The 23,020-nt window shown below is 38.0% G+C and overlaps 1 protein-coding gene across 1 annotated transcript in view; it reads right to left on the reverse strand.

Annotated features, from left to right (window-relative positions):
• Window positions 1-22,027, reverse strand: part of ell (elongation factor RNA polymerase II) — a 38,441-nt gene extending 16,414 nt beyond the window's left edge. Inside the window, exons 1-2 of the mRNA XM_007577218.2 lie at window positions 21,822-22,027; window positions 8,693-8,737 (exon numbers count right to left, since the gene is read on the reverse strand). Coding sequence (XP_007577280.1) covers window positions 8,693-8,737; window positions 21,822-22,001 — 225 coding nt within the window. The 5' untranslated portion in view covers window positions 22,002-22,027. The remainder of the gene's footprint in view (window positions 1-8,692; window positions 8,738-21,821) is intronic.
• Window positions 22,028-23,020: the final 993 nt, after the last annotated feature.

Here is a 23,020-nt window from a genome sequence, read left to right on the forward strand (position 1 = left end):
AGAGTGAGATCTTCAGTAGATAACAGGAAGGCTGAATGAAATACACCAAAGCTGCTGCTTTTTCTTGTTGTGCTTCTGGCTCTCTCTGTTATGGGAAATCATCCATGTAGAAAAAAATGACAATGTCCTGTAGGTGGTAAAACTATTTAAAAAAGTGCAGTAAATGTGTGAATCTACTATCTAATGGTATACGTGCAATATGGTATTATTACGCCTAATACCATTAGGTAAAATTTATTTAAAAATAGCCACTTAAACAGCCAGAAAAATCAAAATACAAATAATTATTTTTCAGTTCTCTTATCCATCTGATCTTATTTAAAAGGGTAAACAAAATCATATTCTCAAGCTGTCTGAGCTGTTCTCTGAAAAACTTTAATTTGTGCTTATTTAGTGAAACCATCTTCTAAAATTAAGTAATCCTTTGCTTTCAATCTCAGTTAAGGTATTAGGCCAATGCAAGTAAGAAGGGGAGACAATGACATGCAACTCATTACACTAATGCCATCTTTTAAAGTTATTGCTTTTTGTCATGTTGACACAAGAGAAACCAATGTTTGGCCTTGCACACATAAAAACCTCAGCTCTCATAGCGGTGGTTGATCTCCTGATTGCTCCCGTCTTTGTTTCTTATTGCCTGAAGAACATACCCGGTCTATTTTTGGGAGAGGATGTAGCTGGCACACGCAGCACATGCTTGGCCTCAATTTGGAGATTCTTATTGTTTATCGATGCGGATGCCATTGTTATGATTGTAATTACACTTCTTGTTGTGAGGAACACTATCCAGATGCATGGAGTGCATAATAAAAAGGAGACTAGTGCTGGGGGGCAATGTTCTGCTGAGAGAGTTCTGGGCCCGACAAACGCGTACCACCCACCTAAACACTGCTGCAGCCACACACACACACACACACATCCTTCATGAACATTTTTACAGTGGCAGGATAATGCACTCCTGTGAAATTTGAGCTCCAGCTGGAAGAGTGGTGGTGATACTATGTCTTGGAACCTGCTAAGGTTTGAGACTTGACAGCTACTGTGCTGTGAAAGATTATTTTCTCTCTCTCTCATGCAGATTTCATCGGTTTGTGCTTTTTGTCATAATTAAATTATTTGGAGTGTTGATATCATCGGTTTTAGAGCAAGAAAAGGAGAGAAATTGCAATATTAAGTGGTGATGAAATTTATTCAGGTAAAAAGTGATCAAAAACCTGCCTCTCCCTGTGTGGAAAATTATTTCATTCGATCAATAAAACTAACCTGTCACAAATTAAATCAAGTTTTTGTAAGTAGAAGCAATGAGTGGAGGGATTTTATTCCAATCTTTAAGGGATTGTTTTAATTCAGCAACACTGGGGGATTTTAAAATGGCCTGTTTAAGGTAACTCTGCAGCACGCTGACTAAAGTCAAAACTTTAACAGGGCCAATCAAAGACAGGTGGGTCTTACAGGTGGGTTCTGGATTACTGACCATATAAAAGTTTAGAAACAAATTGCTGGTCATTCTCCCTGAGAATCTTCCTGATAAGAGACAACAACTCAACTTTCTATTGATTATCACATCAACACTCTACCAATGCCAGTTTTGATCATCGGTATGATGGTCTGTGCAAGTTTCTATTGTTGAATCATGGCCACAAACTTTAAATTTGGCAAATGAGACCTGCAGTGCTTTGAGGCATTTATTTGTCCTAATCTCCATTTGTAGATAAAGACCATCGCTCTGGGAAAGTGAGTCCAAATATGTTAAGAATTGGTTTTTAAATCTGTCAATGACTGCAATTCTTATTTGTTCTTGCATTTCTTTAGTTTAGGACATGATGTGTTGCTTTTTGAGGTCTGTTTAGTCTATTTTGTGTTGCAAGACTGGTTCCATTTAGGAGAAATCTTGATTCAGGTCAGTTAGTCATCAGGCTTGAAAGCTTGGAAAGTGAACGCAGCTTTCCAAAAATTAGGTGAATATGACTTAATATAGCATGATGGGGAATTTTTTTTTTATATATAGACCTAGGTGTTTTCAATTTTTGGACAGAAGTTTTTCATTTATTTATTTATATTAAAAAAAAAATACCGTAATTTCAATTACAGTAGAAAAAAAAAGAGCCCGGAAAAATCCAACATTTGCAAGCAAAAAGAACATCGACATTGCGAGAGGGAGGATAAAAAAGGTAAAAGTACAATCTGCTTTTATAACACTTATTTGAAAAGACAGATGAAGAGTGAGGCTGAGCTGACTGTTTTAGTCCAGATACAATTAGGAGGCAGAGGAACTGACTGAAAACCAGGGCACAGGGGTGTGACTAAGCTGGGCTCACTGACTCACACTGTAGAGGATGACACCGCGAGAAGAGGCTCCTCCGCACCAAATGGCTCAGGTTTCACTTGAACAAACATTACAGCTGAACCCACTCTGAGCACGCATACAAAATAAGGGTGAAGTGTCTGGAAAAGAGATGGATTCTTACTGAAAACCCCAGCTGAAGAGCCCCTTTAAACCCAAAAGCAAGACAGCGTTCCCCTCATGTAGGTGAGCTGTGTAACTGGGCCACCAAAGTCTGTTCGTATGTGCGTGTGGGTACCGATGAAATATGATTCAACTGCACAGTGATATTTGTGTAAACTGACACCGACTGTGGCTAAAGAGGTCGCAAAAACAAGGTTTAGCAGTTTGATAATAATCAAAATATCTACTACAGTAATACTTTGACCTAATTTAGATTTCTGACATGTACTGGCAAAAAGAAAAAAAAAAAAGCCTGCCAAGATATAATCTACCTGGAGATAACACCAACGACTCATTAACGTCTTTCTGAAAAAATAACTTAAAAAAAAAAAAAAAAAACCAGCCTTTTAGTGTGACCTTTAAAAGCATTCGGACCTGTAAACTGGTTTTGGTACCGACAAGCCCAAACCCAAGAGTGTGGAAACGGTAAAAACAAAGCAAAGAAGAAAACATGTCTAAGAGCAGCCACTGAAGTGGAGTCTAAAAAGGTCATCTCATGCTTGATAGGACTGAGGAGGAGAAAGAAGAAAAAATAAATAAAAAAATCACAAAAACACGGACAGGCAGAGATTAAGCTGCAACGGTCGTGTTTTTGGACGTGGGAATCTGGCCTAATAACTTATTATGAAAGCATTGCACAATCCTGTACAAATTATCAGTTGCATGAATTACCAGATATCACATGTATGACTCTAAAAAGAGTGAACAACAGGAAGACAACATGACTAATATGACTAAGAATCAGTGAGTAAAAGTGCACAGGAACAATCTGGCCTTTCACCTCATTTAACCGTTTTCCTCTAGGGTGATTCAAAATATCTTTGCTGGACAAGCTTTTAAGTCTTGCAAAGGGAGTCAGGGAATCGGAAAATATTTGTTTTCTACGACTTTGAAAGACTGTACTCAAAATAATCTATCTGGATGTCTCTCAGCATCTAAATCTTATTTTGCCAATTCAGAAAAGTTTTTAATTGATTTGCTAACTTTATTCATTAATCTAACAGAATCCGAAAGCAAACTCTCCCATTTTTTTATTTAACAAAATGGTTACACTTTGGAAATCTTGAAAATAAAGCTTCAGCCAGCAGATGGTAACTTTGACATTTTTCATCTCGCTCTAGTCTGGGGTATCAAACTAGGGTCCTCGAGGGCTGGTGTCCAGGAGCTTTCAATGTGGCTCTGCTTAAACACATCTGAGTCAAATAATTAAATTATTAGCAGGACTCTGTATTTATTTATTTCCAGCTGATGGGGTGATTCAGCACATCTAAAAGTTGTGGTACACAAGCCCTTAAGAATTGAAGTCCCAGACTCCTGCACTAGTTAGAAGACATAAAAAGAAAAATTAAACCATTTCCACCAAGCAGTGATTTGCACAATATTTAAAGCTTGCTTCTAATTGGCTTATTAACACCCTGGGATGACTCTTCTCCTCCAAAACTCCAGCTAAAAGGTGAGACTTGAAAGCAGACAAACACAAGCAACAACAGGTTTGCCTGACAATTGGTAAAAAAATAAAAATAAAAAATCTGCTCAACACGGTGAGACGTGGATGCAAAAAAATGTTTTCACCATATGCTTTTTTTTTATGTTGATACAATTGTTAATCCCAACAAAGCCGTTTTTCCTCTACACCTCCAATATAGTTAGGATTCCTCAGTCACTTTCTTCAACAGTTTCAAAGCCAAAGTAGGGAAACAACCCAAGCATCCAACGAACTGAGCCAGAACCAAGAGCTTTCCAGTTCCTGAGTGATCTCCTGACTAACAGAGCTGAACCCAATAGCCAAAACACAAGTTCTGAGAAATTAAAACAGCTGTGTCTGACTCAGAGAAGGCATCCTCTATTTCCATTCAGTTCTGGCTTGGGCAGCCAACTGATCAAAGACGGTTCCAAAACATTGAATTTTCCCTCATTTGCCTTAGCCTTTAAAATGAGACTGCAAGCCCCTTTCTTAAAACTGTTGAGATATCAGTGAACATCTGATAAGCCAGATTTTTATTCAGCTTTGATATTACTCTTCTACTCTATATAGTAAGTAGTGTACAGAATATTTAGATACTATATGTTTTTTTATTTCTCTTGTATTCATCTTCTGTGCTTACTTACTAAAATCATAAGTAGGCTCTTTGAAAAAATACTTCTTGACTTTTTTGAATAGATTGTTCTTCTAATTGTTAAAATGTTATTGATGTTAAGACATTAACATATGCTTTGTGCAAAACAATCTTAATTATACAAGCAGCCTTCACGGCATAGCCATCATTTTTAATAAAATATTTATAGGGATTCCATCCTTTAAATCTTTGCTTTCTTTTCACTCAAAGAAATTTGTGAAAGCTTTACCAGAGCTCAGAGAGAGAGAGAGAGAGAGAGAGAAAATTGTACCAGATGAATGAATCTGAATGAAAAGTGGGATCTTGTGACAGCCAGGCCATCTGTTGTATAATTTAGCCACTTTCTCACTTCTGAACTAGTAGCAACAAATATTTTCCTGAGCAAGCCTGTGGCATCAATAAAATCTTCTGCCTGCATGAATGATCAGATGATAAATAAGCTCTGCTACACCGTACCAGCATGTGAAAGGCAGCACTACACGTGCCAAATATGTCATAGAGGAGGACGCGAAAAGCCAAATAACGGAAGGACTTTCTGCAACACGGCTTTAACAAAACGGGTAAAGTGAGGCCGAGTTTTCTGATCACGTTTTCTGAACAGACAGGCTGATTAAATGAAGAATTAAATAGATGAGGTACAAGAAAATGTTAGCACTTTTTTCTTTTGAAGGAGAAGAATCAGAAGACGAAGGTATAACTGAGGGATAAAATGTACCTTTCAAGACAACTGGCTACTCTGTTCAGAACTGCAGTAAATGTATAATGAATCCCACCTACGAAACAGTGTCTGTACCGGTGGAAAAGAGCCAACAGCTTGCAAGGAACAGCTTCCCTCCAACAAACAGCCTCTTCAAAACTGAAAGCAGGCTTCCCTCCATTAATCTGAATAGTGAAAGCAAGCTTTTGGTAGGCAGATGGTTCATTCAATGTCCTTCCTAGTAATTTTATCTTTCAAAATTGCTTGCATAGTTTCCCCAAAAAAGGATTCCAAAATTGTGAATGGCCCATTCTGCAGGTCTAGTTAACAGTGACTAGCACAACTGGCATTTCACATTTTTTTTCGCATAGCAGAAATCCGAACCCTTCACTGCAACAGAGCTTCACAATAAATGAAAGCATCACAGAAAAGTTCATTCATACAAGTAATTCAATTCAAAAAAAGGAAAAGTATATATATTACATACTTTTGTTGCACAGAGATTGAGATTTAGAAGTGTTTGATATTTCTGATGATTAAACCTTATAGTTTATAGAAAAACAACGATTTTTAATGCAAGAATGTGGCTCTGCTGAAAGGCTGGTCCGTGTCCTATTCAGTTCATGAAGTTAATAACTAGTCGGGGCTTTCTTTGCATAAATTACTGCATCCCTGCAGCACAGCATGGAGACAATGAGCTTGTGGCTCTGCTGGAGAGTTAAAGAAGCCCAGGTTGCTTTAGTAGCAGCCTTCAGCACGTCTGATGTCCCTCAGCTTCCTCTTGATAAAACCCCTGGTCAACAGTGAGGTTTAAGTCGGATCAGTTTGCTGATGATTCAAGCAGGTATTGGTATTGCCAGCATCAGCTGTAAAATGAAATCAGCATCTTCATAAAGCTACTCAGCAAACGCAAGCATGTGGAACGGCGCACTAACAAGTCAGCTCCTTTAGCAAATAATAAAAATATACCACGCTGCGTGTAATGAAGTTATATTCGTGTTTAACCGAGTTACAGAAATACATTTACTTTTGGGTGGCATTCTAATTAAGTGGGATGCACCTAAAAATCAGCAGGCGGTGTGTGATTGCCAAAAGGTTTAGGTTCTTCTCGTCACTGAACGTAAATATTCAGCTCGACTCATAGACCCTTCTTTTCCTCTCCACAGGCTTTCTTTGCGTCTATCCCAATTTATATTCTAATGTAAAGGAATGAATGTAGAGGTCTAAAAACAACAAATCCTCACGAGAATGGATCTCAATCATGCCGATTATTCTCATACCAAGTCGTTTATGTATGAATCAGAAAATATTACCTGCGCTTCAAAGATTTTGTATTACCACACTTGCTGACATACGTCAAGGTAAAGTCAAATCATGCAGGTAATAGTGCGGGTTGGGCCAATCAGTGCAGGAGGTAAAATGTAGCAGGGTAAAATTATACCTTTCCACATATGCAACATCATCGTGTATGGACATGTTAGAAGTTTCTGCAGTTCTTGGAATGAGAGCCACAAGAAGCCTATAATTACAATATTCTGGATGCGGCTGCAATGCCAGCAGAGTGTTTGGATACAGGAAATCACCAGCTGTGCCAGCCAAGAGCATGTCAAAGTAACCTGAACATTTGCAAAACAGAAGAGCAAATAAACCCAGGACCCATGTCAGACTGAGCACGCCCACACACGTTAACCATTTGTTTTGTCTCTTTGTGAATATTGTTACTAGACAATACAGAAATACTTCCACAACTGCACAGTTAGTTTTCTTGACACATTAGCAGCAACCAGCTGCAGGAATAAAGATGTATAAATACACTAACATAAAACACCCCTGTCTAATAGATCCATTATCACTTGACGGTAAGTCAACTTTATGCTTTCACTCACCTGCTTTTAATGCAGAAGAGGCAAAGCAAGCAGATGTGTGTTGAGTGAACATAATCCTTGCTTCAGGGTTTAATTATATGAATATTATTTGCTCTTTTCAGTCTGCACAATTGGCTTTTTTTTTTTTTGCACTTCCGTGCCAATCATTTTTCTCACTGTGTGAAAACTGCATGACGACTCAGATTTCTTCCTGGAGAGTTAAAATGGACTGTTTTTCTACAGAAAGTATCACACAGGCAAATAAAACCGCTCCAAAACTTAAAAAAAAGGACAATCCAGAGAATCCTAGCATTTCTCCAGAGACAGATGCATCATGATCAAATTTCGCAGAGCCCTACAATGACTCCTATAATGGACAGAAACATGAGTATGCCAAGTATGCTGACCAAAAGGGGAAAAAAAAAAAAAAAAACTCAAAGATGATCCGTCATTCAGCCCTTATATCCACTGACCAAAGACAACATAGGGAAAAGAACATAAGTTGCAAAAATATATGTTCACACAAACAACAAAAATATATTTAAAAAAAGCATCGATTGGTCAAACTCAAACTTCTGGCCACATTGATTTGAAACCCCATTAAAGTTTAAAACATCTCTGGAAAACATCTCAAATAATCTCAAACTGAAAAATACAGAAATGACCTATTAATTTGAATATATGGGGGTCGGGTGTTTTTTTTTTAAGATGTGGGGGAACCATACTCATAAGAGTGCATTCATATAATGACTAGGTCAAATAGGTTAGGATAAAGATCAACACAGGATAATGATTTAAGTCAAGACGGAAATGGTTCACCAAATAAAAAGTTAACCTTGATCTCAGTCCCCAGACCTAAATCCAACAGAAACATACGAGTTTAGCTGAGGAGAAGAAAGCAAAGGGGAAGACTGGGTCTGCATTACTAGTGAATATTAAAAAAATTCTCATTTCTTATACTGGGATTCTTTTTCCCACTGAACAAAAGTATGCAAAAATTAAAGATAAAATCTCTTTCTGTTTGAGGTTATAGCACTGCAATTATATATTACTACATTTTAATGTTGCAGTTTTTAATATTAACCATAAATATGGCAAGGCCTGCAAACCAAAGGAAAAGAAACATTTTTTTTAAAAAGGAGTAAAATGTAGGCAATAACAGAACAAATAACAGTAAAGCAATAATTTAAGAAAACAATGCGAGCTTCTGTTGCTTTGCTTTCTAAGAAATGAAACACTGGGGAGTGGGTGGACATGAATTTACAGCACTGTGTGTGTGTGTGTGTGTGTGTGTGTGTATGTGTGTGTCAGCATCAAAATGATGAAATCTTAAACTAAGCTGCATCTCAAGACGGCTCAAACATGCATTTTGGCACTAAAAAATATGTTTTTTAAAAATTCAGCAAGTTAACTGTAATGCCTCCAGAGCAATACTGAATAAAGAAACAATGCTTTGTAACACGTGCATGAATGGCTGTGCTGAGGTAGTGAAAGATTGTTTGCTTACCCCTTGGTTTCCATTAAATCTGATCAATGGCTGTTGTGACAGGACCTGCAACAAAGAAACAGAAATTAGTTTAGGTTTTATTTTGACTTGTAAAATATGTTCAACTCAGTTCAAATCATATTTTCAATTACATGATTCAATAAGGGAAATTTATTACACAACTTTACATCAACTCCTCAACAGTCACCCAATAGCTAAATGAACACACCTGGGCACTGCAGAAAAAAACAAAAACAAAACAAAAAAAACTGATTGCTGGCATTTTACCAAAAATGTCATCAGCTTACGTTAAAATCTGTGTCATTACAATTTAAAAATTTCACTAATATAAAGATCCTAAATATGGTTTGGTTTGCAAAGCTGTAACTCAACCAACTGTGAGACCTCTGCAACATTTATTTGGTAAATGCAAAAAGTGGAGAAGATTGGTCGTAAAGCACATCATCACATAAACGCCTCACACCAACTATCAAATGCAGTGCTGGAACATCTGGTTCGCAGAGAGTCTTCTGCAGTTACTGCAGCACCTTCTAGTGCAGGGCTGGTTGTGAATGCAGCTAATTGATTTCTGGTCAAAGGTAAGGCCATCTGTGACAACTAACGCTATGCCAGTGCTGGCTCATGCAACAAGTCCAATGTAGCCCATCAGATAAAGAATCAACATTTTCCAATGGTCTAGTGCAGGGGTCACCAACTCCAGTCCTCGAGGGCTACCATCCTGCAACTTTTAGATGCGTCTCTGCTCAAACACACCTGGATCAAATAAACTCCTCGTTTCCAGCCCATTGCAGAGAGGAATGAATGCTGGTGAGGGAATTCAGACATTTTGGAGCAGAGGTGAATCTAAAAGTTGCAGGATGGTAGCCTTTGAGGACTGGAGTTGGTGACCCCTGTTCTAGTCAAAGTCCAAAATTCAAAACAACTGAAAACCTGTTAGGAATCTAGAGAAACCTCAATGTAAGTCATACTAAAAATAAATAAATAAATAAATAAATAAATAAAAAATAAACTAGCTGAAGTACTGGAAACGAATTTACAAGGAGACAATCTCAAGATAGTCAAGTCATACAGAGCAAATATTTCCAGTTTCAGGCTGATAGAGGGGGACCTTCAGTCCACTGGGTCATAGAGTTTACTTTGTTTCTCTAGTCACAAGTTTAGATTTGGGCCTGGCTTGTTAAATAATGCAGTGACGAATTTAAAAGTAAGATTGTATCCGAATTTAAATGTTCCCCATCTCAAAGGCATGGTTGCCTAATTAACTGGTTAAACTTCGCACTAGTTTGACATGCGTTGTTCCAAAGGTTATTGGATGTTCCTTTAGCCAGAAAGGAAGACATTTCTAAAGAGTTGGGGACAAGCCATTTTGCAGCATAAACAGATATGCAGCCATTTATTACAGATCAAAGCAAATGAGAAAACAATGGACCTCTGACAAAGAGGACAAGGAGGGCGACCCCATTTTGTACATTAGCGGTTTTGGTTGTACAATACCAGACTTTATCAAGGTAATAAATTGAATCATTCTTCGTGAGATGTTTTGCACTGACGACATCAATTTGTATCAGTCACAGGAACATTTCATATCTGCTTTGACAAACAACAGTTTAATGTCATTTTCTATTATCTCATAATCTAGATAAATGCCATAATGTAATGCCAATAAACATGTCATTTGGTCTGTATGGGGATAACAACCACAGTAAATAAAAGTCTGATATTCTGCAGGGTTTCCCCCAGAAAACCTGCTAAGCCCAGTGTACAAGTCATACAGCAGTTAACTCTGTTTCTGTGTTAAAAATGGAAAACCTGGTGACTAATAATACACTTGGGGAAACCCCGAGTTCGTCTAGAGTTAAGAACATAATTGTTTGAAATTTGACTGTTTCATGCATACAGGCAGTTATTGAATTGTTTATGTTAAATGCATCAAAATATTTAGCAGGATATGAAACAATTTATCTTGAGGATAAAATATTTACGTCATGATATTGGCATAGCTAAGTGATGTGAGACACAGTTATGTGTGAGACATAATTATGAGGGAAAATGTTTCTTTTTTTTTGTTGTTTTTTTTTTTTCCCCCAGAAATGGGCTTCCACAATCTATACCAAAGAGGGATTCTAAAATTTGTTTTTTTTTTTTGTTTTTTTTTTGAGAAACAAATACAAACCTTTTCACCCAACCATAAAGGTCATAAGGTTCCTCTAGACAATGCAATGTCTAGTTCAGTTATTACTTAACTTCACAATAAAAGCCCAACATTTTCTGTTGCATCACCCTGACAAAGCATACAAATATCTGGACAGTTATCACACTTGTCTTCAACATTGGTAATTCTCTGCTTAAAGCTGTAAGACAAACCAAATTTCACAATACATTTAAGTTACTTATCATTTAAGAAATTATATTTTATAAAACATGTTCATTTGCTTTAATACTTGATATTTTAGAGGTTGAAGCAACCAAAACACATGGATACGTGTTTCATGTGTTTTGGTTAAAGTAGTAAAACTTGAAAGTAAAATTCTTTCATAGAAAATATTTCAATGCCAGGAATAATTACAAAAATATTTAAGGAGGAACAGATGCACTAAGTCAGACACAACAATAAGCATCTCAAGTAAAAGACCCTAAAGCATTGGCTGGATAAAGTCAAACTAGCAACTATGTGCAAGTACATTTTCAGAAACTCTTAAGATTTAAGTGGAGGTTTAATTGGCAGCTGTGTGGTACATGCTGGACATTATAAAAGACACATAACCACTTTGTCTGGCACCCAGACTAAAAACAACAAAATAAAGGGGAAAAAAGGAAGAAATGCTCTAGTTCACAAGCTTTACAGAAAGAGAGCGTTTCATTTCCTCATGAAATCTGCTCGCTCAGAGCACCAAAACTGACAGAGCGCCTCACTATTCCTGAAATTTTAAACATTGCAGGTTTTAGCGATCCCCACCCAACAGGCTCCCCACCTCCCCCGCTGCTCTGGTAACACTGCTAACATAGTGCTACCCTCAGCCTGTTCATTTCAATGGGCTGCTGACATGTCACTATTCTCTGGGACCTGAGCCCAGAATGTTCCACAGGGACAGGGATTCCTTAGGGACAGAGATTAGGTCCTGATCACCGATCAGGGCTGCGGATGCTCCCAGTCAGAGCCAACCAGCAACAGAGTGGGGATCAGCTTGACAAGGCTCCTCTCTGCTGCCAAGCTCACCGGTCTGAAACTAACCCTGTCTAAAACATGTTGCCCATTTAACCAACACTTGCTCTCTGACTGCATATTCCTGTTATTTTGGAAAAGCAGCAAAAAAAAAAGGGAAATCTTGAACCTCAATGATTTTTCTATAACGATGGTAGAGAAAAAAAACAATGACTTCAATCATCCCTTTAAGACCCTAACAACAAACAAACAAAAACAGCCAAAAATCATTACATTTATGGAAGTCCCTTTTTTGTTTTAATTGGAAACAGGGAAAGGAATGGCCAGGTCTAAATAGATATATGAGCTGAAATTATCAGCCATTTATTTTGCATTGCTGCCACATTGAGATGTTCAACTTGTCTCAGATTAAAGTGGAAGGAGCAGTCTGCACTCTACAAGGATGAAATGACAGTGTCTACATGTTCAGTGGGCATTCATCATTGCTGATTATATCTTTCCGCTCTGGCCCTTTAACGTAGCTGAGATTATGAGCCCAAGTAACAGATGTTGGCTTTATTGGACCCCGTTATTGGTGCTTTTACAGGAGCTGGCTCTTCAACACTACGAAGACATCCTTTGAAGCTTTTCATGTCTTTTACCGATGAATGCATCAGTACGTTTGATCTTGTGCTTCAAATAGAGGCATTACTTTAAGATGTATGCACCCTTTGTTCGCTGCAAGAGTAAGATCAGTTTATGATCACACCTCACAAGCTGCTTCTAAAGTGACATTTACAAAACAGAAACAAGGTAATTTACAAAAAGCATAATTTTTTTTATTATTTTTACAGTTCTAAGAACTTTTTTTAAGGAAATGGGTGATGCTTTGAAAATATATATTGAAAGGTGAAAAAAGTGAGAAAAAAATATTTTAACAGGATACACCAGAAAACTTAAACAAACAGCATCATACACTCTTTTGCCACTTTATTAGGAATACCATGTTTGTGCTACTTTGGCACCCATTTTGCATTTAAACTTCTTGTATTTAAGGTGCATAGATTCAACTAGGTGTTAAAAATGCTCTCTTAGGGATTCTGGTTGATTTTGGCAAGAGAGCTCCATGCAGATTTGTCCACGTTGTTCAACTCCGATTACATCACATCCTCAAAAATGCTCTGTTGAACTGAGATCTGGTGAGGGCGTAGGTCCTTTAAGTACAGCGACCTTCCTGTCATGTTCAAAAAAGCTGTTTGAGAAGATGTGATCTTAATGACCTGGTGCATTATCCTGCTGGAAGCCACAGTCAGAGAATGGGTACACTGCGGTCTTAAAAGGGATGATCACAGTCAGCATCAATTACTTGCGTAGGATGTGGTGCATAAACAATATCTGACTGGTACCAACTTACCAGTGTTGTGCATTCAGAGATGGTATTCTGGATACTTTCCCATGGTAGACATTCGAGGGTATCTTAACACTTATCCGTACGACGTGCCACCCATTCACCCCGAACTTGGATCTTTAGTCTCCAGTCGAGCTCCCAGCGCCACGCCCACACAGCTGTACTAGCAGCAATTAGTAAACACCGGCAACACGCCTAAGAACGTTTGTAAATGTCATCAACGGAGAAGAATTGTTGTGATGACGGGTAGGAGGATCTTAAAGAGACTGACACCAGTTTCAAAGCATCATATCGTTATGAATCTAAGTCAGTTTACCTTTAAGTTGTTTTTGATACAACATTCTCAGATTAATTGAAAGTAACCTAGCTATTTGATTGTTCTATAAAACCGCACTATGTGCCTGGAAAATGCATAACTGTTCTCTTTTGTCACTTTTGAGCGTTTAAAGCAGGGGTCTCAAACTGCATTTCTCAAGAGCCAGAGTCCTTCGACTTTAGATGTCCGTTTCAGCACACCTGGCTCCAATATTAGCTCATTAGCAGAGCTCTGTAGAGCTTCACTGCATGCTGGTGAGGCAGTTGGACCATTTGATTCAGGAGTGTAGGACAAGGGTCACATTTAAAAGTTACAGGACTCCAGCCCTCGAGGACTGCAGCTTGAGAACACCGATTTAAAGGAAGAGACGAGTGGTATGCAATAGTTAGGCTGGTGTGTAACATGTTCTGTAATCAGCATGAATAGTAATGGCTTTAATACTGCTGCTTCCATCACACTGCACTCACATGTTCTATGTTGACATTGCAACGTAGAAAACATGCTTTTATTAAACAAGTGGTAGATGAAGAACAGTCTTGAGGATTTGCATTGATCTATGCGACTCCGAACACATTTGACCTTAACCGTGTCATTTTCAGGTTCTGAAAAGTTCTGCAACATTTTCCCGTAAATATTCAAATATTCATTCTCTTGTTGCACTCAGCGGTTTTTTTGTGTTTCTTAGAACAAAGGGGCTGTCGGACTCGCTGCTTCTATTCCTGTTTGGCAAGAGCCACTTGCATCATAAACAACAACCTCAGACAAACAGAGACTGTACCTGCGCAGCTGGAACAAAAGAAAACGCCTCCTGCCAGCAAACTCCAAGCTGCTGTTTTTGTCGCAAGACAATACAAAAGCAGCAGCACACATAAATTCAACATTAATCGTTGATTTCTACAAACTCTTCCACATGCAAATATCGTTAGGAGCAAGAAGTGAGTTCCCTAGTCAGATGTTCCTCTAAAAGAAACAAATTACTCCCTTCTGTTGGAGAAAGAGAGGTTTGCTGAGACAAAAAGTAGAATTTAACATTAAATGTGAAATTGCAGAGTGTTGTGAGTCAAGTGTTATTCAAGAACAAGTATTAAACACACTAATGTAGACTATTTAATACTTATGACATTCTGTTCACTTCTGTAGGGCCTTTATTTCATAAAAACATATTTACTCTCATATGACAGGAAATCCTTTACAACATAGGACAAGCTGGGTATAATTATATAACTCAGGTTAATGGATTTAGCAGTGCATCAACCTGCTTTTACATAGCTGTCCACAATTTCAAAAAGCATTTAAATCCATCTAAAAAAAAAAAAAAAAACCTTGAAAATATAAGCAATCCAGTATTGTAAGCATTATTTACACTTACTGAATGTCTTCATAAGAATATGCATATATCATTGTGATGGATTTGGTGACAAAATGTGAGTAAAAACAGGCTGGAGTATAGGCTCTCTATGGACCTAAAAAGTAAGTCATTAGCTTGAAAACAGTCACAAAAATAACTACATATGTGTTACATATGTATTAAAATTTTGTTTTGTTTGTTTGTTTGTTTTTACTTAAAGGGACTCTTCTACAGATTTGAAAAAAGCAGAGAAAATCCAGCTCCATGTTAGAGGGGACTCCATCAAGGTTTGCCAAATTCCATTTAATTTTATTTTATGCAATCTCTTAGGGCTAATAAAACATTTTTCAACCGAAGATTACAGACATACAAAGCTCCAAATTGCTTCACTAGCTGCTTGTTCAAAAGCAATGCGTTCTTCCACAAACACACATTGCCAAACGACACAGCAGGTCAGGCAGTCTACTGTGACACTGGGTTAACATGGTCACTTGTAGTAACCCTGTCACAGGACAGAGGAACACCATGACATTTAGTGAGTCATATTTGGCTTTAGTCATTACAGCCGTCCCTGGCACTGACCCGTGATCTGCTGAGATGGAGGAATAAGCATTCCTTAAATAACCATGCTGCTGGCAGACCAACCAAAGTTGGGCAGCAAAATCCAGATCCATTACTTCTCTCCGATCTCATGAGGGTTGAGGCAGGACCTGGATGCCCAGGCCCATAGCTTGCCACAAGAATTTGTTTTTTAATCAGTAATAAAATCTGATGATTATTTAGGTTTCGACACCAAAAATCTATTTATTCAATGTAGCAAACATCCGTGGAGGTGCCAAGTATCCCTAGTCATCATGGCCTTACTGCATTAATGCCAGAGTTCCATTTGAAACATCATCAATACTCCGTTATCTGTTCTTTTCTAATAAATAAATTCAGACAGAGCAATGAATCAGGGTCATCAAAAATAATTGATATCTTGATACAATTGATGCCTAAAAAAGGAGTCATCCAAAGAAACTCATTGCATCAAAATCAATATAAATCAATAAATTCCTTATTTACCCAAATTGTCGTATTTTCTCAGACAGCAGCTTTGCAACAAGACATTAAAACCCTCAGGAAGTCATAACCCAAAATAAAAAAGAAAAACGTGTGTGACCCTCCTTAGCCGACAAGCCTGACACGTTGTTGTTGTTCGGAGGTTCTTTCCCCATGAAGCAGACAGACAGGAAAAGAGGAAATGCAAAAAGATCCCAAATGCTAGTTGTGCCAATGTTACAACACTGATGTTAGAGAGCAACTTAAAAAAGGTCAATGAAGCTACTGAAGCTGCAACAGTGAAATGGTAAGCCTCCAGGAGCACGCAAGTTCACACTATCCATTTAAATATTGGCTTCAAAACACTTCATAATGCAAAAAAATATTTCAGATAACAGCTCAGTCAAGTACTAAATGGTGAAGAAATTAAACAATCCTTCCCTGCTGCTGCAGTTCATTGCTAAAGAAAATATTCAGCAAAATTATCAAAAGGACAGAAAGTCTACAGGGCTGCTGTCGAACACATCTGAATTAACTATATCCTAGTTTAAACACTGTATTTTTTTCTATGCTTAAGAACCATGCTTGCCTTGAGGCAAACTTTATTTTAGCATAGAATTACCCTTTACTTCTCACTTTCACGAATCAAAACTGTCAAATTTTTATCTCATCTATTTTTAAAGGTTTAATTTTTAACAGTGCAATACCCTGTCATTAACTATGTTATAGTTACAGCAAACTGCTGAAAACTTCAGTCAAAACATTAATCAAAAGCAGACTCAGAACATCAAACAACAGTCTAAAATATCAATATTAAGGTCAGGAGTCTGTTACTAATTCACCGTAGGGTCACAGGTTTGGTTTCATATATACAATTGATAGTTTGACAAAATTAATTTAAGCCTTACTTCACACAGAGATATTTGTGATGGCTAAACATGTGTATTGCCTAAACACTGGGAGAAGGTTTGCTTGTTTTTGCTTGTGTACACTTCTATAGGGGTCAGTGGTTTTCAGTTTGACATTTTCTACACTCAATTGCTGACACAATTTGGCAGAAATACATTTGGTGCGATCTGTATGAAAGGATGAAGAAAGATGTCAACCAGATCACATATTCCAGACCGCAACACGACAATGCCAGCAATTATGAAATAATTTAGCTTTGAAAAACTTGCAATTTCCAGTTGATATTTAACTTCCTTATAGCAAAAAAAAAAAAGAGAGAAAAAGTAATCTTGAGCACTGCTGAATCACACTTTGTCTCAATACAATTCGAAAAAGCGTTATTAAAAACTCATCCGCTCTCTAGAAACCGTTCTGGATGACGCTGGTAGCAGAATTACTCATTTCCTCACTTGCGTCACACCCGGTTAAAGGAAAAAAAAAAAAATACAAACATGATTAAAAGGAAGAGTGAGTGTTGGGCTCCAAGTCCCACAGCAGGAGCTCCGGTTAACTTTGTCCTCAAATGTGCAGAGAGAGGAACCCAGCTGATAGCCAGGTCTCTTACAGGAAGCACTCATTACACAGACAGCGCCATGGCTGCTGCGTGGATGTTGCGCAACTTCCAGAAACAACATGAGAAATACTCTGACGCCAATAAGCAAACTGCACAAGCTCTGCACCTGAGCCAGCATTTTGCATTTGGCTAGCTTAAATAGGCATAAGCTGAAAATATCTGAAAGGGAAAAAAAATAAAATGTCTTGTCCCTTCAGTGTCTACACGATATATTTAGTCACAGCACAGTGATGCAATTAAGAGTTTAACTCTCTACCTTGTCCAACCCGCTGCTGCAGCTGGGTACCAGCCAGTGTTCGGGTTATGACGAAGCCAAAGGCGTGCAAATACTTTAGGGAAAAAAAAATGTCTGAGTCACAATGAAAACAATTGAGGCTGAAGTCTAGGGTGTTACAAAGAAACATGAGATTAATTTTACTTAGATTGCACGTAGCCTCTGTCTAAGCAAGGTGATTAAGTTGGTCGTTGTTGATGTTCAGCTAAGCATAAAGGCAAATCCTACGATACTGTTGGTTTGTCATGCAATACTATAAGTTTGTTATTCTTCAAAAGCATTTCAAGCTCTCCTTTATAACCTTTAAGTATTCGTTTTAAATGAAACAGGCAAATTGTAGTGCAGCTATGTATACCCATATGAAACATATATTTTAAAACAAGAACTTATTTGCATGAATTTCCCCATCGTCTATAATTGTCATTTAAATTCATCTGGAATGCAAACTGAGATCTCCTAAACCTTTACCAAAGACACTCCTCATACCCAAAAGAAAAGAGTGACTCAAACATAATCCTCCGTTCTCCAGGTGATCTTGCGTGTGCTCATTTCCATGCCAATGCTTAAAGCACTCCTAACAAAACAAGCCCTTCATGAACCCATTTGATTATGCGGTGGTAGACTCCATCCAATAAACCTGAGTAAGCGTTTTAAGTGTAATAAGTGGGAAAAGCATAAAGACACGGTTAACCTATAATGAACTTGGCCACGGTGGCTGCAAGTCTGCTTATCTGCTTAGGATGAAAACTGCAAACAGGTTCGTCACTGCCGAGTCCGTCTCTCCAGTTTATCAGTCCCTTTCATCAATGGTGTAATATTCTCCTGACAGCTGCACAAAGTTAAGCGGCTGACAAACTTGTGTGTCTGCACTGATGAACGCCATCTTCGACAGTCACGCCAGACAATAACAATCCGAAGTGTAGCTGCTTAAACTGACACACAAGCCCTGGAGAGGTTACCGTCAAACCAATACCTGTGACTCCATCAGCAATAACAAAATCCACTCAAGTTTGCACCTAATGTACGAGTTATGTACGACTTAAAGACAACCTGTGATAAATACCTGCAAGAAGGAACACACCAATAACTAGAATAATCAGCAACACAGATAGGAACCAACATCTCTGATTTACATGCCATCACAATCACAGCTGTCATAGATGTAGTAAATATTTCAACTGCAAAGAAAGGTTTGGGGGAACGATTTGGTAGGCTGCAAGATGCTCAAGTTCAGGCAGAATGGCAGAGACTTTGTAATTATTAAAAAAGAAAGTGTAGTGAGCAAAAAGTGAATTTCTTCATCACGTATGAATGTTTTCCCCAATATCTTGAAGCCCTACATCTCAGTTTGAGTCTTTCCTAAATTGTATTTGCCATTAGCAGTTTTAATACAAGCAGTACAAACTCCGACATGAATAACTTCCCTCTTTCTGACTGCACAGCAATGGCGTGTTTTTTCCTGACTTCTTCTCTCTGATGCTGGCTAGCAGTGGCGACTGGACCATAGGGGGCGCCGCCCTTCCAAACTTGGAAGGGGGGAAAATAAAAATGTAAAAAATATTATTTATATACATGATTATGTATATACACTATTAAGTTTTCCTTAATAGTGTGTGCTTAAATGTAATCTGAGTTACTTGCACAACATTTCCTCCAAGTGACTATTCAACTGTGAATTTCCCTCCTGCACCACAGAAGTGGTGCCTGGTAAAGTCCTACTGATTTCTCGGTTAATGTTTGTAGTCATGATTATGTCATCCCATACTGCTGTCTGCTGTCATTAATTGATACTCAAAAGTTCAATTTCAACAGAATTTAGCCTGGTTGTTCAGAGTTACACTTCTTGGCAGTCATACAGTAGTTTGGTATTTTTCACAGTTTTGAGTCGGACTCAGTGTTAACCGTTGTCACTGATTTGCTGTGTATTTTGCTAGTTACCTAACAGACCTTTTACTTTTAGTTCAACTGACCCTTTTTGTTATTTTGAAGAATGAAGAATGCTATATTGTTGTGGAGCTATAGTTATTTTCCAGTTCCAGTAGTTTGAATCATTATGAACTATGAAGGAAAAAAATGCACTGACACAGCAAGATTTTTTCTCACCGGCTGCCACTGTTGACTAGAATGATGATTGCTGGGGTCCGCAACCTGCAGCTCTGGAGCCACATGCAGCTCTTAAGTTCCTCCACAGTAGCCCTTTATAACTTTGCTCCCGGAGCAAATAGAACTGAACAGTGTTTCTGAATGTACAAGGTTTGTCTTTTGTCGCCATGTTTAAATATGTTTTGCTGTTAGGATGCATTCATTCTCTTGCTATAATGGCTTATTGGATTTTCTCTGCTCTAAAACCCAAAAAGAAAATGGACATACAATGTTGATAACTTAGCCATAAAAAGCAAAACAAATAAACAAACAGTAGGTTTGTTTGAAGGATTATGTGTAATTTAGTTTGAGAAGGGGGAAAAAAATGGCTCTTTGAATTGTGGATGTTGCCACCCTCTGGTACAGGCTGTTCTACAAGTGAAATCTGACCATTCTAGATTTCCCTTATCCTTTCCACAAACTGCTTCCATGTGCTTCACTGTAGCCACATTTTCCTGAAACCCTACGGTCTGTTTTTACATGACCTGAATGTTTTACTGCTGCCTTACAAAGTTCAGATCATTTGAATGAGTAACGTTATTCAAAAACATCCAAATAAATATAAATAAGAACTTTGACCTCCTAGTTGCCAAATGTGATGTCACTGCAGGCATGCGTGTGGAAGCTTATTTCTGGGTAGAGTAGATTTTAACTTGATTGAAGTACAATTAATAAAAATAAATAAATAAACTAACAATTACATTGTGTTCTATAGGCAACAAACCAGAGCTAAAGAGAATTTCACTGATTTTTACATAAAAAGTGTGGCAAGTACCTTTAAGACCATAAATCTGAAACAGACGTTTCTGTATCAGACGTAAAATGGTTCTCTGTATCTCCAAAGAAAAATAAAGTTGAACATTCTTGGCAAACGCAAATACTTGTGTAATGCAATTGAGAGAGAACCCCTCTTACTAGCACCGAGTTTACCTGTTCCAGTTTATTTGTTTTGGTTTATCAGCTGCAGTCTTGCTGTAGACAGCCACTGAAGCTGGAGATAAGGCCCTTTCCTCCTGCCCTGTCAGGTTTTCCCTGTCAAATATTTATAGAAGCTGAAACATTAGATGGCCACAAGCAGACTTAAAGCTCTGGGCACAGAAAGTCCAGCGAGCAAGAAGGAGCCCTGGCGTAATGGTTGTAGATTATTTGAAAGCGAACGTTGATGCGTATAAAACAAAAATAAAATAAAATCAGACATTTTTTTTTTAAGTTTGACGCAATTTTTAGGCTGTGATGAGTACGTGAGCATTTACTGGAACTGAGGGGGTTGGGAAATGAAATAGACACTTCTCGCATGAATGCTGGCTGTTCTCTCATAATTATTCACGGAGTCGTCATTTGACAGTCAACCCAATTCACACTTTCCCCTGACACTACTTTATAAGAAGGCGTTAGTTCAGAACAGGCGATTTAAAAGCTCCAACCCTCACTGCTTCCAGGCAGTCGCAGGCTAGTTCTGCTAGCAAAGGTCTGCCAAACATTTCTTTGCAGCTCAACAAAGTTTCTGGAAGCATCGACACATGACAGCCTAGATTCTCCCCTCGTTGTCAGATTAATTCCCAACTCATGTTGGGGCGAATTAAGTTAAAACTGTTGCACAAACCAAACCAAACACCTTAATCCAATGAAATAACCATTGAGGCTCTGTGTTGAGAAGCAGCGAGCTTGATAAATGCGAGACTACGGTCAACGTGAAGTTAAAAAAAATAATAATAATAAAAAATAGCCTCGCTACAACATTTCCAACTCAAAACAAGACAGACTTTATAAACCAAGCTGCAGTGTGTTTCAGCTTTGAAGGCAGCGGCAGACAGAGCGGTGACTGACCTCCCTCTGCCTGCCTGCCTGCCTGCCTGCTTCTGTGTCTGTCACTGCCGACAGGAAAAGAGTTCAGACCCGAACCAGAATGACACGCTGCCACAAAGAACAAAATTACCTTGCTGCTCTGAAAGCCTTCAAGCGCCCTCAGCGCGCTGTCAGTGAGTTTAACGTGAAAGACGGTGACATTACTGCCGTTGCTCACTCTTCCACAGGACAGTCCGTAGCACTGCTCCTCCTTCAGCGCCGCCATCTTACCCACCGTTCCCACACTCTGTCGTAAACCGAGAAGTCCCATTGCTTTTCATTGAATATTCAGTGGCTGGTCACTGATGAAGTCACTGATCTGCGAGGAAGCCAGTGCAGTTACATTTACTAAAACCGTATGCTTTTATATAACAACGTGTCTGTTATTAAGTTAAATTAAAGGAATGTTATATGGAATATATATCTTTCTGATAATTGTCCAAATAAATACTTTTTTTCCTCAGTGTTGCGACATTATTGTGAGTACTTAAAAAGTTTGGTGACCTCAAGTAAAATGGATTATCGGGTGATGTATGAGTATCCTATATCACTTGGCGCAACTTTAAAATCTTGCCGATATTTGTTTTTACTTATCTGCACACTAGCCACAAAACCGAATGCCTTTTAAAAATAGAAGTGGTGTAAGGTCCCTTACATGGGAAGGACATAGAGATTTTATTATGCAGTGTGAAGCAAAACAATTTGTCAAGCTACGGCATCATACGTTTAGATTATAAGTAACAGCGGTGACAGAATAAATAATGTACGTTTCCAAAGAAACAAAATTAATTGAAATTAATTTTTGGATGCATTCCGTCCCAATTTGCCTACAACTGATAACGATTAACTTACCATCCAAAATGCATAGCTCTACTTTTTTTTTTCCAACCAAGAAAACTTTAGTATTATTTACAGCCTTTAACAAAACCAGAATTTCACATTAATTTATCTGAAATTACTGAAGTACTTATGCTCATCCATTTTACCTGTGTATGTTTACTATAATCATTTAACTCTGTGGTCCCTGAAGTTGGGGGTTGCAAACACAACTTAGATACTCTTAAAAAAATAAAAATAAAAACAATATATGAAGACGTGAACTAGTCTCAAATAGTAATACAGTTTGGTTGTTTAAACTCTTAGTATTGCCATCTGGATTTAAATTGACTGACTAGTAATGCTTGTATGTTTAACCAATAGATTGGGGTTACTCTGTGGAAATGAATTTGGAAAATTTGGGAACCACTCATCTAACTTCAATAATTTTGTTTTACCAAACATTTCTTATAC

Source organism: Poecilia formosa, unplaced genomic scaffold, assembly GCF_000485575.1.
Source record: "Poecilia formosa unplaced genomic scaffold, Poecilia_formosa-5.1.2 Scaffold432, whole genome shotgun sequence".
Classification (NCBI taxonomy): domain Eukaryota; kingdom Metazoa; phylum Chordata; class Actinopteri; order Cyprinodontiformes; family Poeciliidae; genus Poecilia; species Poecilia formosa.